This window comes from Uranotaenia lowii, chromosome 2 (assembly GCF_029784155.1).
Source record: "Uranotaenia lowii strain MFRU-FL chromosome 2, ASM2978415v1, whole genome shotgun sequence".
Classification (NCBI taxonomy): Eukaryota; Metazoa; Arthropoda; class Insecta; order Diptera; family Culicidae; genus Uranotaenia; species Uranotaenia lowii.
In genome coordinates this window covers 54,144,416-54,159,797 of record NC_073692.1, presented here as the reverse complement: position 1 = coordinate 54,159,797, position 15,382 = coordinate 54,144,416, and the positions used below count along the sequence as shown (strand labels likewise).

Sequence of the window (15,382 nt, the reverse complement as noted above, 5' to 3'; positions counted from 1 at the left end):
GGGATCACGAGAGACTCGATTTTGCTTCATGAGAATTTTGATACCGAGCTTGCTGTCTGTTTAGGGAAGGAAGTACGCCAGTTCAGAAAAAAAGTAGGAAGAAAAAAAAGAAAAAGGAATCTTTCGGCTCGTCCTTCTCAGAGACAAACCGTCCGTACCGTCCGGGCACCGAGCGTTTAAAGATTAGCTTGGCCTACACAAGCAATAATAACAGCACTAGCAAGAAGCAAAACAAAACGGCCGCATGCACACTGTTCTTCTTATTTTCCATTCCTTTTGGCCAACGCGTGTTTACAGCCAACACGGCTTGGCGTCATCTTTGTTGCTGTTAGTGTTTGTTCAAGCTCAAGCTTTGCAAAGGGACTAACATTTTTCCACGGGAAAGAATAATACCATTACTAACACGGCTCATGAGCGAGTTGGTAAAAAGTTTCATGAATCGGCTCGCTGCTAACCAATCGTCGAGTTGATGCTAGAATTTGTGTGCGGAGAAGGAAGCAAGGCAAAAAGGAATCAGGAGCCTTGGTCGTGTTTTCGTTTTGGTTGGGCTTGATTCGTGAGAACATGAGATTATCGCTCACACCTCATTCGCGTTCCAGGGCAATTTTTATGAGCAAAAATCGGAGCGATGCAGGCTCCGTCGCTCGTTTGAATGACTTTTTCAATCCTTGAGTTTCCTATAAAACTAAAGACAATGTTCCGAAAATCACTCAATTCTCATAAGAGAAACTGAAACGTGTTCAACAGCGAAAGCAAAACCGAAACTGTCGGTTGGTTGCCCGAGAATCAAAGAGATAAGATTTGAAAGAAAGGAGTTCCCCCTTCAGTTGGAATTATCAACTGAGAGAGGAGCTATCTGCCTGGATGAGAGAGCGTACGTAGGCAGTTATGAACAGATACAAGACCGCATTGATTGAATTTGAGTCAGTGAGTGAGTGAGTGGCTTTTCAAATTGGATCTTGTATCAGTAAGTATCTCAATCTCTTTTGATACACAGGTAGTGAGCTTCAGTAATCCACTTTGATGCGAATCAACTCTCGTTTTTGAATATTGTTTACAATGACCTAGCATTGTCGCTCTGACGACTCTCTTGGGAACTACAGGTAGACGGCTTTAAATTTTTTCAACTCAACGTGTCATGCTCGTTTCTTCCGAGTGTTTTTTGGAACATTGACTAAAGAAATAAATAAAGCAACGGTATTTTTTCAGCAAAAAGGCCCGCAACCAAAGCTAATAAAAATAATAACCCTCACAGAAATTTAAAAAAAATCTAATGCAATAAACCACGACAACCTAATTCTTAAACGAAAATTAAAACATCATCAGTTGGTAATCAATCCCCGCGAACGATGATTGTCAACAATTTCTGGTTGTCCAAATTTACCAAAAACAATTCCTTCACAAACTAACGAACGGAAGGACGGCCGGTTGCCACGAACGATTCATTAATCACTTTGTCATCTCTGTCTTGTTCCATGAATTGGGCAACGAATCAACCAACCAACGTACAACCTACACGCCGGAACAAATTAAACGAAAATCATCTCACGTGTTACCCTAAATACAACATGCGCCTATCCGGAACCACGACAAAAAAAAATCAAACACTTGCTTCCGTCTTTTTTAATTTTGGGCACCGGCTTCCAGTACTATCTGACCCTGGTGGCCTCGGACAGCTTGAACGAGAACAAAACACTAATCGTGATCAACGTGAAGGATGTGAACGATATGCCGCCTGTTTTCCCGCAACAACTCTACGAGCGGACCATGGACGAGGAGCTGGATGTGCCGTTCCGGATTATGCAGGTCTCTGCCTCCCTTCCGGTTCCGGTTTGGAGCTGAACCTTCTTGTCTAAAAGGGGGAAAATGAAGGTGGAGGTGTCAAAGCGTTTCTGGTGGTGGTTAGCTAAGCTACTGTCTAAGTTAGATTTTGCGTCTAAGATTTTCCGGTGAAGGTGATGGTGAATATACCCCTGGGCTGACAATTTATCTTCAATGATGTCCACGTCCACTTCCGGGAAACATGACTTGGCGGGAAAGAGACTAAGCTGGGCAGTTCGGGTTCGAGCTGTCAGTTCTGGTTTCCCAACGACCGACAGGTTCACATGGGTTGACATCTCTGGGAGACAAGGTTCAGTTTTGCGGATAAGGTCCCTGCTAGTTACTCTTGAAATTTGGGAGGGTGGAAGAATATCCGGTTAATGACTTTGAATAATGAAATTGTGGTCCACAGGTTTTCATTGTTAATTGGACCCATGTCGATTTTTTTCCAAAGTATCAGAAAATTGGACTTGTGGCGTTTTCAGGACTTCTGCCACTTCTGCCTGAATCCTAGTAAAAGTAATGACATTTTCAGGAATGTTTTTACCCCTGGATTTATGCAACTCATTCTTGTTTTTCTCTGCACGATGAACAGTGAACCTACTAAATTGGCAAATTATCAGAAATGATGAATATTTCTTTTAAAAGGTCTGATTAAAATTTAAATATAACTTGACAATGAATATTTATTCCTGAACTGAAAAACTGAAAAATAAGACAAACTTTCAAATAAACTTGAAAACAAAACTTTGATTAATAAGAAAAAATGGAACTATAAGACCTTAAAAAAATAAAATCCACCATAAAACTTAACGCGGATGTTTCAAACGTCTGAGAATCGATTTTTTGCAGGTCGCTTCCAACAGTTAAAAGTCTTTAAACTTAGCCAGAAACAAAATGCACTCCTCGAGACTTAGTCCCCCGTATATGTCAGAGCCCTGTGTGTCCAATTCGACTTCGTTTCCGGTAAAACTTTGGAATAACTCGGCAGCCATAAAGGCAGAATGAGTTAGAAAAAAATGCCAGCACCAAAAGAATGAGCCAATTTCCTCCCTTGCTTCGTCAGGTTGGAGAAAAAAATATTTCGAAAGTTGGTCGTTCGCGAAAGAAGTTTTCGAATTCGCTTCTTTTTTCCGTCGAAAAAAAAACTCCTCGCCGAATCGAAACTCCCGAACAGTTGGGACCTAAAGTTTACCTTTTGCTTGCTGCCGGCACAAATCTCTCTGGTCTGGTGGATGAATTCGAAACATTTCACTCCCGCCGAGCCCAAAACAAATTCTTCTAACGAGATTTTAATTGAATCTCTTCCACGGTGCCAAGCAGCCTGGCTGGTTTAGTCAGATTTCCTGGAACTTTTCCTCTGACCAAGCAGGAGATCTCCAGAAACTATCGTGTTGTACCCTGGTTATCGAATGGGGCTCAAGATGGGCTCATGATAAGTTGAGCCTCAGCACACCAATCTACATTTAATCAGGCTAGATTCAATTTTGCTTGCCAGGAATTTTGGCTATATTATCCGAAATTAATTTAGGATTAGCCAGCCCATATGCTTCGCTACCGAGAAGTCGAAACCTATCTGGGTGGGGAAAGAAGGTATTCTCAGCTTGAATTGAGGCTTCTCTTGACTTCACTTCGGCGGACGTTGTTTGATTTAAATATCAGTCTACCATCTACAAAACCATAAAGCTTAAAAAGGCAAGGAAAATTAATTTCAAAAGAATTAACTTCCTCGACAGGATCTTTTTTTGCTATTCAACTCACAAAAATTTAATCAGATAGATTACAGGTAAAAAATCCGAGGCTTCATAAGAAGAAAAAATCTCTCCCGAGTATTAAATTATCAAGAAATCAAAAGAAACATAAATGAGGTCTTTCAAATTTCCACGTATTAAGAACTAAGATATGGGATTTCCGAATGAGAATCAAATCAACAGAAAGATTTCAGAGTACTAAAACTCAGAAAAAAGAGTCAAACTCAAATTCAGAATACTGGGTCGGACAAAAATGACAAAAATGATAAAAATGACAAAAATGACAAAAATGACAAAAATGACAAAAATGACAAAAATGACAAAAATGACAAAAATGACAAAAATGACAAAAATGACAAAAATGACAAAAATGACAAAAATGACAAAAATGACAAAAATGACAAAAATGACAAAAATGACAAAAATGACAAAAATGACAAAAATGACAAAAATGACAAAAATGACAAAAATGACAAAAATGACAAAAATGACAAAAATGACAAAAATGACAAAAATGACAAAATTGACAAAAATGACAAAAATGACAAAAATGACAAAAATGACAAAAATGACAAAAATGACAAAAATGACAAAAATGACAAAAATGACAAAAATGACAAAAATGACAAAAATGACAAAAATGACAAAAATGACAAAAATGACAAAAATGACAAAAATGACAAAAATGACAAAAATGACAAAAATGACAAAAATGACAAAAATGACAAAAATGACAAAAATGACAAAAATGACAAAAATGACAAAAATGACAAAAATGACAAAAATGACAAAAATGACAAAAATGACAAAAATGACAAAAATGACAAAAATGACAAAAATGACAAAAATGACAAAAATGACAAAAATGACAAAAATGACAAAAATGACAAAAATGACAAAAATGACAAAAATGACAAAAATGACAAAAATGACAAAAATGACAAAAATGACAAAAATGACAAAAATGACAAAAATGACAAAAAATGGCAAAAATGACAAAAATGACAAAAATGACAAAAATGACAAAAATGACAAAAATGACAAAAATAACAAAAATGACAAAAATGACAAAAATGACAAAAATGACAAAAATGACAAAAATGACAAAAATGACAAAAACGACAAAAATGACAAAAATGACAAAAATGACAAAAATGACAAAAATGACAAAAATGACAAAAATGACAAAAATGACAAAAATGACAAAAATGACAAAAATGACAAAAATGACAAAAATGACAAAAATGACAAAAATGACAAAAATGACAAAAATGACAAAAATGACAAAAATGACAAAAATGACAAAAATGACAAAAATGACAAAAATGACAAAAATGACAAAAATGACAAAAATGACAAAATTGACAAAAATGACAAAAATGACAAAAATGACAAAAATGACAAAAATGACAAAAACGACAAAAAAGACAAAAATGACAAAAATGACAAAAATGACAAAAATGACAAAAATGACAAAAATGACAAAAATGACAAAAATGACAAAAATGACAAAAATGACAAAAATGACAAAAATGACAAAAATGACAAAAATGACAAAAATGACAAAAATGACAAAAATGACAAAAATGACAAAAATGACAAAAATGACAAAAATGACAAAAATGACAAAAATGACAAAAATGACAAAACTGACAAAAATGACAAAAATGACAAAAATGACAAAAATGACAAAAATGACAAAAATGACAAAAATGACAAAAATGACAAAAATGACAAAAATGACAAAAATGACAAAAATGACAAAAATGACAAAAATGACAAAAATGACAAAAATGACAAAAATGACAAAAATGACAAAAATGACAAAAATGACAAAAATGACAAAAATGACAAAAATGACAAAAATGACAAAAATGACAAAAATGACAAAAATGACAAAAATGACAAAAATGACAAAAATGACCAAAATGGCAAAAATGACAAAAATGACAAAAATGACAAAAATGACAAAAATGACAAAAATGACAAAAATGACAAAAATGACAAAAATGACAAAAATGACAAAAATGACAAAAATGACAAAAATGACAAAAATGACAAAAATGACAAAAATGACAAAAATGACAAAAATGACAAAAATGACAAAAATGACAAAAATGACAAAAATGACAAAATTGTCAAAAATGACAAAAATGACAAAAATGACAAAAATCTGTCTGTCAGAACTCAGAGTCAGATCTCAAAATCAGAACTCTGATTCAGAGTCGGAAATCAGATCCAAAATTCCTAATCAATAGCCAGAATCAGATTTAGAACTCTAAGTCAAAATATAGATTCTGAATATCGAGTAAGAGTCTAGAGTCAGAATTCATAGACAGAACTCAGGTACCCAGAAATAGGATTCAGCTTCAGAGTCTGAACTCAGGGCCAGAACTCAGAGCCAGAACTCATAGTCAGAGCTCAGATTCAAACTCATATTCTTAACTCAGAGTCACACTAAAAGTCGAAACTCATATTCTGAACTCAAAGTCTGTCAGAACTCAAAGTCATTACCAATACTATGTCAGATAGTATTACAACTTGAATACATAGTGAGATTCAAAATCAAACTCTGAACTCAGAGTCAGAATTCAGAGTCTGAACTTACAGTCGGCACTCAGAGTCGGCACTCACAGTCAGAACTCAGAGTCTGAACTCAGAGTCCGAACTCAGAGCCAAAACTCAGAATCTGAACTCAGAGTCTGAACTCAGAGTCTGAACTCAGAGTCTGAACTCAAAGTCTGAACTCAGAGTCTGATCTCAGAGTCTGAACTCAGAGTCGGAACTCAGAGTCTGAACTCAGAGTCTTAACCCAGAGTCTGAACTCAGAGTCTGACAACAGAGTCTGAACTCAGATTCGGAACTCAGAGTCTGAACTCAGATTCGGAACTCAGATTCGGAACTCAGATTCAGAACTCAGAGTCTAAACTCAGATTCAGAACTCAAAGTCTGAACTCAGAGTCACAACTCAAAGTCTGAACACAGAGTCTAAACTCAGATTCACAACTCAAAGTCTGAAATCAAAGTCTGAAATCAGAGTCTGAACTCAGAATTTGTACTCGGAGTCTGAAGTCAGAGTCCTAACTCAAAATCTGAACTCTGAGTCTGAAATCAGAGTCTGAACTCAGAATCTGAACTCAAAGTCTGAACTCAGAGTCTGAATTCAGAGTCTGAACTTAGAGTCTGGACTCAGAGTCTGAACTCAAATTCAGAACTCAGAGTATTAACTCAGATTCAGAACTCACAGTCTGAACTCAGAGTCACAACTTAAAGTCAGAACTCAGAGTCTGAACTCAGAATTACAACTCATAGTCAAAACTAAGATTCAGAACTCAGATTCAAAACTCAGAGTCAGAACTCAGATTCAGAACTCATAGTCAAAAGTCGTAATCAGAACTCAGATTCAGAGCTCAGAGTCTGAATTAGGAGTCTGAACTCAGAGTCTGAAGTCAGAGTCAGTCTGAACTCAGAGTCAGTCTGAATTCAGAGTCTGAACTCAGAATCTGAACTCAGAGTCAGAACTCAGAGTCCGCACTCAGAGTCTGAACTCAGAGCCAGAACTCAGATTCAGATCTCAGAGTCAGTACTTAGAGTCAAAACTCAAAGTCAGAACTCATAGTAAGAACTCAGAGTCTGAACTCAGAGTCTGAACTCAGAGTCTGAAGTTAGAGTCTTAACTCAAAGTCTGAACTCAGAGTCTGAACTCAGTGTCTGAACTCAGAGTCTGAACTCAGAGTCTGAACTCAGAGTCTGAACTCAGAATCTGAACTCAAAGTTTGAACTCAGAGTCTGAATTCAGAGTCTGAACTCAGAGTCAGATCTCAGAACCTGAACTCAAAGTCGGAACTCAGAGTCTGAACTCAGAGTCTGAACTCAGAGTCGGAACTCAGAGTCTGAGCTCAGAGTCTGAACTCAGAGTCTGAACTCAAAGTCTGAACTCAGAGTCTGAACTCAGAGTCTGATCTCAGAGTCTGAACTCAGAGTCTGAACTCAAATTCAGAACTCAGAGTCTGAACTCAGATCCTGAACTCAGATCCAGAACTCAGAATCTGAACTCAAATTCAGAACTCAGAGTCTAAACTCAGATTCAGAACTCAGAGTCTGAACTCAGATTCAGAACTCAGATTCAAACTCAGGCTCTGAACTCAGAGTCACACGCAGTGTCTAAACTCAGATTCAGAACTCAGAGTCAGAACTCAGAGTAAAAACTCAGCGTCAAAACTCAAAGTCAGAATTCATGGTAAGAACTAAGATTCAAACTCAGACTATGATCTCAGAAGCACACTTAGAGTTAAAACTCAGATTCAGAACTCCGAGTCAGAACTTAGAGTCAAAACTCAAAAATCAGAAATCATAGACAAAACTCAATTTCAAACTCAAACTCTGAACTAAGAGTCACACTCAGAGTCAAAACTCAGATTCAGAACTCAGAGAACTAATTTTTTTTGAGTGTGTAAACAGCTTTCTTGTTGTTCCTGGAGCTATGCATCTCAATTAATCCTGACGTTATCGGCATCGTTGGCATCGCAACGAACGGCAGCTTAACGGTTATGCCATCTTCTCATCATCATCATCAGATTGGTTCGGTTCTGCGTTGTCCCATCTCCGGTTTCCCATCTCGTCGTGTTTTCGTAAGCTGTCTCTAGAAGCTACCCTGTGGCTTTATTAGGAGACGATGGCTATTAGCGTGTTTTGGTGTTAATGCTGTCGGCGGATTCTCGGATCAATCTTCTCGACGCGCCGCTCTGTCTTCGTAAACATTAGGCGAATTTGGCGGCTCCTGTCAATATTAACCTTTTGATTTGGGTGGGAGTTGATGGGTTTTTCGAAGAATTTCGTCAGGTGCTGAATTGACGTCGGACGGCAGCTAATTATTAAGACTTATTATGTTTTGCTTGTTTAATATGCTGCATATATTTTTTGCATGAATTAATCCTTCGAGCCAGAAGTAGATTTGTAAGTAGCGCATGAATAGCTTAAACTCACCTATTAAACCTTTAGTAAGTAGAAGTTCAATTCCCATGTAACGCTCATTTCCCCCTGCGAAAGCCATAATTCATTTTGATAACCAACATCGTTTGTGTTTTACTGGAGAACGATTCAATTATGAGTGACTGTCTCTGGAGGGCGACAGAGCTTCTAAATTTATACCTGCTGTGGCTTCCGGGGGGAGATGTACGAACGGCTAAAATAATCCTTTCCTCGTACCCTGTCACGTGTTGGGTTCCTGTTTCCAAAATTGAATCATTTCCTGCCGTGTGCTGCTACCTAACACTCGGACCCAGAAAACACAGGCACTCGTTCACAAAAGTCACTGTGCTACGGGTCCAATGTAAACTCCCGTACGATATATTAATTAAATTTCCTCTTTTTCTTTCCGACAACCCAAAACCGAAACCGACCCCGGCAAACGTGGCCCCACAACAAAAAAAATGTACATCGTACACCTACACACCATGCATACCCTGGACTTGGACCCCGAACAGGTGACGGCAACGGACGGGGACAAGGATCGGCCCCAGAACATCGTGTACTTCCTCACCGGGCAGGGAATCGATCCGGACAACCCGGCCAACAGCAAGTTTGACATCAATCGGACCACCGGCGAAATCTTCGTGCTAAAGGTAAGCAGAAAAGGGTTCTGAGTTAACCGCTTTATGTTGTATGTAGCAGTTGAATGAATTTCCGAGAACCGGTAACCTCAATATGATGGGTTCTCATCGTCGTCGTTTTCGTCAGGGGTGGTTGTGGGAACACATGTCTGACGGATTTCGCGATAAATCTGGGGTTCGCAACGTATCCGCTTTTGAAGTCAGGTGCCGATGACTGGCATGAACCCCCTTCTGATCGGGGGGGATTTATTACGTTTTTTTTATCCGTCCAAAGAGGGGAAACGATTTTGGGATTCCGAATTTAAGATGAAGTTTATCGTGGAAGTATAGTTTTCCCACTCGAAATGTATATTGAAAACGTTTCAATTGATTCTATTTAAGCTTGAAAACCAAAACTTGTAAAACAGTTAAGAATGTCTGTTTAATTCATTTATCGTTTTTAGACACCAAGTTAACAATTTTTCAAGCCAACTAGGAAAATTAACGATAACGATATTGAGGACAGTTTAAAGTCATTCATCAGCACTGGAAGTGAGTCAGAGTGAAATGCAAAATTAACATGCTATCGATCTCCTAATAAATTTAGAATTTCAAGGTGAAAATCGATGAAAACGGACAATCAGGTTTATCTACTGGAAGCCTTCAAAAATCCCCCTTTCCCCAAAATATCTATTCCGTTCCTGGAGGAATATAACTTTAACCGATGTTTGAATCTGTTCCTCACTATTTTTGATAATTTTGACTATTGATCGCTATCACGGATTTTTTAACACGTTCGTTGCCACGCTCATTTTGGTAGTTTCACTAGCCAGGTCCAAAGAAATTCTCGGAGCGAGAAATTAAATGGAAACAACTTCTAAATTTGCAACGTGTGGCTAAACTGAGCGGATAACTTGAGTAAGAGAGCTGATGGGGTACCGTCCAAGCCCTTGCTTGGAGTTCCTAGCGGACTGTATTGACCTGACCTTCGGTTCCTGATGGGTTGGGGTGATTCCGTAGAGAGTGAATACTGGGCGATCTTGAAGCAATTTCCTCTGCGGCGGCAATTAATAACTCCGATGTTTACATAAGCACAATTTATTTACAGCAAAACGACATTTATTTGGATCGAAAAATGACTACATTTAAACAAATTATTCGCTACTTTAACTACATATATTCTTAAGGTCCAAAACTTCAGTAATTGATATCACCTTGCGAGCCCATCATTAAAAACTGACAAAACTTTGAGAATGTGTGACGATTATACGCACAGCGATTACCAGGCGGTACGCTATAGCGTAGGCGAACGAATGCCGGTGCCTGTAAGGCAACTGCTAGTCCATGAGCGGAGATGGAAGACCAAAGTTTTCGATAAAGAAGTCGGCACCGAAGCTATAAACATGCACAGAAGGAATACTCCGAAGTGGTGGCGAAGACCAGCTTACTGCAGAAACGAAGCCGAAAAAGAAACGAGAGGTGCCGTTTATCGAACAGCCAGTGTGGCTAAAGAGAACTGTTACAGAGCGTAGATGATAACCCATGGGGCCAAGCCTATAGAGTTGCACTGGCGAGATACGGTGGCCCACGGTCGCCAACCAAAAAGTGTCCGGAAAAATAGTTGCACATCTTTTCCCGCAGCATGGCTCGAAGCAGGGGCCCGATCCTGTACGACGCGATAGCTCACGATATTAAACCAGTAACGAACGAGAAACTTGTGGCTATCGCTAAGAAACTTGTAATGAATAAGGCCCCTGGTCCAGACGAAATCCCAAATGCAGTGCTGAAACTGGCGGTACAGACCGTTCCCGATACATTCAGAGTAGTGCTACAAAAGTGTCTCGACGAGGGATCTTTTCCCAATTCGTAGAAAACGGCAAAGTTGATGCTTTTACCGAAACCTGGGAAACCCCCAGAACATCCGTCATCGTACAGACCCATGTGTATTTGAGAGAAGACTATTCACGCCGCGGAGCACTCTCGAGTAGAGTGACTTCACCTCAACGGCGAGTGAATCGCTCGAGTCGGTGTTGGATGACGCCGGGAATCATCCGAGTAGTTTCGTAAATCATACTGGTAACTCTGTAATGCAAAAGAACGGATAGTTCAAGTGCTCTTCAATTATCTTTTTTTATTTATTTATGTTATTTTGAATACGGTCGGTCAGTTCTTCGTCGAGAAAACCTCAATTGAACTCGTTACTATTCGAGTACATCTGCTACGAAGAAAGGTTAAGTGATAAATCGTCTCAAAGTATCGGGTGTTATAAGTGCCATTTATTTACAAAGACATTTGTGTAAACACCCCAGCTCGTTTTTTTAACTGAAGCGACATCTGGTAGTAAAACTTGGCACCACCAGCTCTTTCTAACCGAGCATTTTATTGCATACCTGAAGGCGCAATGGATAGCATCTGCTCGACTTGCAGCAAATATAGTAAAACCAATATACCTCACTCTTCAAAAAACAAGGCGACATAGCAAGCACGCCATCCTATGGAGAAAGTACTGACTACCATGTATAAACATCGACGATCTGAACTTCTGGCTGATTTCTGACTTCTAGGTGGCGCTGTTGCTGCTAGAGATCGTGATGGCGATACGATCAGTGGCTTTAGTAGAAACTTTCGTCAGTAGGTGGTGCTGACATGCCTGAGATGTATGGAGAAGGCTGACAGTGAGGTATATTTGTTTTGATATATTTGCTTGCAGTGAAGCAATAACCGGAATCGAGCAAATTGCTTGCAAAGGCGCTTGCGCAAGCGATTCCACATAGTTTGCTCTGGTGTGTTGAAGAGTTTGGCTAGGCAAATTGATGCAATGTCCAAAAATGTATTTTGGTTTTGTGACGACTGCGCTGCTTTGATTACGAACCCAACCATAGTCGTGCAAACCAAGCGAGCCTCGAGTTACGAGTAAAGGCCAGACCTCGAGTCGTCAGAAGAGAGGTCCTTAGTTTTGAATCGTAACAAGAGGCGGGGTATGCTGGAGTAGTAGATACGTATAAACGAGTATTGCCGTTGAGCGCTTTGCGCAAGTATGGTATCCCATCATGGATATAGCTTTCGTTGCAGGTTCGGATGTACATGGTATCTGTAGTCGACCAATTGCACCCAAGGATTCAAAGTAGCATACTGGGGAGACGAGGTGTCTCGCAATCCGTAGGTAAAAAAGATTTACCACCTGGGTGATCAACTAATAAAAAAAGACCCTTTTGTCTGCTGAAAACCTTCGAAAAGCTACTGAAGAGGATAATATTCAACAGACTCATTATCTACGCAGAAAGCGAAAGTGGACTGTCGGACAGACAGTTCGGTTTTGGGAAAGGGAGATCTACGATGGCCGCCGAATGGTGGCAAATCAAGCATTTAAAAAGAAGCGGACACGTGTTCGTCACTGTACCATTGTAACGATCGACGTTGAGAATGCCTTCAATAATGCCAACTGGGGAGCTATTGCCAAGCGCTATCCTCTTCATAATAATACGAAGCACCTTTAAAAGTCCTGACGTATGAAAGCGAAACTGGGTCGATCTACTGCCCTAACAGCGGGTGCTCCACAGAGTTCCATACTCGGAGCTGTGCTTTGAAAAGCCATGTTTAATGAGGTGTTAACGCAGAAACTACCAACAGCCGTGCAGATAGTCGGATTTGCTGACGATATCGTGCTCATGATCACCGGCGAAACAAACGAGGAGATACTTGCAACGGTGTCCGTAGAAAGGGTTGGCATCTGGATGAAGGGAGTTAAGCTTCAGATAGCGCTCACTATAGGACCGATGCTCTGCTCATGACCAACAAAAGAGTTGTGCCGCACATGGGAATTTCTGTTGAAAGACACATGACATTTTAAAAACAGCTGCTGAAATACCTTGGAGTAATGGTTGACAATCGCTTTAGTTTTGATGTGCATGTCAAATACTGCTGTTAAAGTGCATCGAAAGTCATCAAATCATTGACCTGGATTATGTCAAACTGCTATTGTCCAAAGAGCTCCGAAGGAGCTTCGCCATGAAAGTATATCACAACCGATCCAAATTACGGAGCACACATCGGCTGATAGCCATGCAAGTTTCCTGTGCATACAGGACCATATTAGCAGATGCAGCTCTTGTCATCTCGGACATAACTCCTGGCAATGCTCAAGTGGCAGGACCATTTTATTTACAAAGTATTCCGTCTCACGACATAACTTGACGAACATAATTCCTAAAATTCACTCGGTTCATAGCAACCGTTCTCCAATTTCTTGGGCACCCCACGTTCGCCAGATCACGCTCCACGTGGTCTAACCACCTCGCTCGTTGTGCCCCCGCTCGTCTTGTTCCTACCGGATTCGTAGCAAACACCTGTTTTGCAGGACAGTCGTCCGGCATTCTCGCAACATGTCCCGCCCAGCGTATCCGGCCAGTTTTCACCACCTTCTGGATACTGGGTTCGCCGTAGAGGCGCGCGAGCTCGTGGTTCATCCTTCGCCTCCACACTCCGTTCTCCTGTACGCCGCCAAAGATGGTTCTTAACACTCGTCGCTCAAATACTCCGAGTGTACGCAGGTCCTCCTCGAGCAATATCCATGTCTCGTGCCCGTAGAGAACAACCGGTCTAATAAGCGTCATATACAGGTTACACTTCGTGCGAGGGCTAAGTCTTCTCGACCGCAGTTGCTTGTGGAGTCCATAGTAGGCACGACTTCCGCTGATAATTCGCCTCCGGATCTCACGGCTGGTGTCATTGTCTGCGGTCACCAGTGAGCCGAGATAGACAAAGTCTTCGACTATCTCCAGCTCGTCGCCATCGATCGTGACCTTGTTATTACTGGACAAGCGGTTTCGGTCAGTCTCGGATCCGCAGGCCAGCATGTACTTCTTCTTGGACGTATTAATCATCAACCCAATTCTTCCTGCTTCGCGTTTCAGTTTGCGGTAGATCTCCTCCACCGCCGCAGATGATCTGCCGACTATATCAATGTCATCGGCAAAGCAGATAAGTTGACTGGATCTGTTGAAAATCGTGCCCCGCATTTCGCCCACCGCTCGTCGAATAACACCTTCTAGCGCCACGTTGAACATCATGCAGGATAGACCATCACCTTGTCGAAGCCCCCTGCGCGATTCGAATGAACTCGACAATTCACCCGAAATCCGCACACAGCACTGCGTTCCATCCATCGTCGCCTTGATCAGTCTAATCAGCTTCCCGGAAAAGCCGTTCTCGTCCATGATTTTCCATAGCTCGTTACGGTCGATCGTGTCGTATGCGGCTTTGAAGTCGATGAATAGATGGTGCGTAGGGACTTGGTGTTCACGGCATTTTTGGAGGATTTGCCGTAATGTGAATATCTGGTCCGTCGTAGACCGTCCCTCCATAAAGCCGGCCTGATGACTTCCCACGAATCTGTTTGCTTGTGGCGTTAGGCGGCGGAGTAGGATTCGAGACAACACTTTGTAGGCGGCATTGAGGACAGTGATCGCTCGGTAGTTCTCACAGTCCAATTTGTCGCCCTTCTTGTAGATGGGGCATATAACCCCCTCCTTCCACTCCTCCGGTAGCTGTTCTATGTCCCAGATCCGGGTTATCAACCGATGTAGGCATTCGGCCAACCTGTCCGGGCCCATTTTGATGAGTTCAGCTGCGATGCCATCCTTCCCAGCCGACTTGTTTCTATTCAGCTGGCGAATGGCTTCCTTAACTTCACTCATCGTTGGGAGTGGCTCCTCTTCGTCGTTGGCTACGCCGGCGATGTACCTTCCCCCACCGTCTTGATCTCCTGCATGTGCGCCGTTCAGGTGTTCATCGAAGTGCTGCTTCCACCTTTTGATCACCTCACGATTGTCCGTCAGGATACCCCCGTCCTTATCCCGGCACATTTCGGCTTGCGGCACGAAGCCTTTGCGGGATGCGTTGAGTTTCTGATAGAACTTTCGTGTTTCTTGGGAACGATGCAGCTGCTCCAGCTCCTCGAGCTCCTCCTCCTCCAGGCGGCGCTTTTTCTCCTGGAAAAGTCGGACTCGCTGCCTCTTCCGCTGTCGGTGATTTTCCACATTTCGACGGGTGCCTCTTTGCACTACTGCCGCCCGCGCGGCATTCTCTTCGTCCATCACCCTCCTACACTCCTTGTCGAACCAGTCGTTCCGTCGAGATCGCTCCACATAACCGATGACGTTTTCCGCAGCACTGTTGATGGCTGTTTTGATGGTATCCCAACAGTCCTCGAGAGGGGCT

At 41.3% G+C, this 15,382-nt stretch overlaps 1 protein-coding gene across 3 annotated transcripts in view; it reads left to right on the top strand.

Annotated features, from left to right (window-relative positions):
• The window catches only part of LOC129743935 (neural-cadherin), an 833,438-nt gene that overhangs the window by 807,404 nt on the left and 10,652 nt on the right, over positions 1 to 15,382 (top strand). For all 3 annotated transcript variants that reach the window (XM_055736178.1, XM_055736177.1, XM_055736179.1), the window contains exon 16: positions 9,059 to 9,196. In XM_055736178.1, coding sequence (XP_055592153.1) covers positions 9,059 to 9,196 — 138 coding nt within the window. The remainder of the gene's footprint in view (positions 1 to 9,058; positions 9,197 to 15,382) is intronic.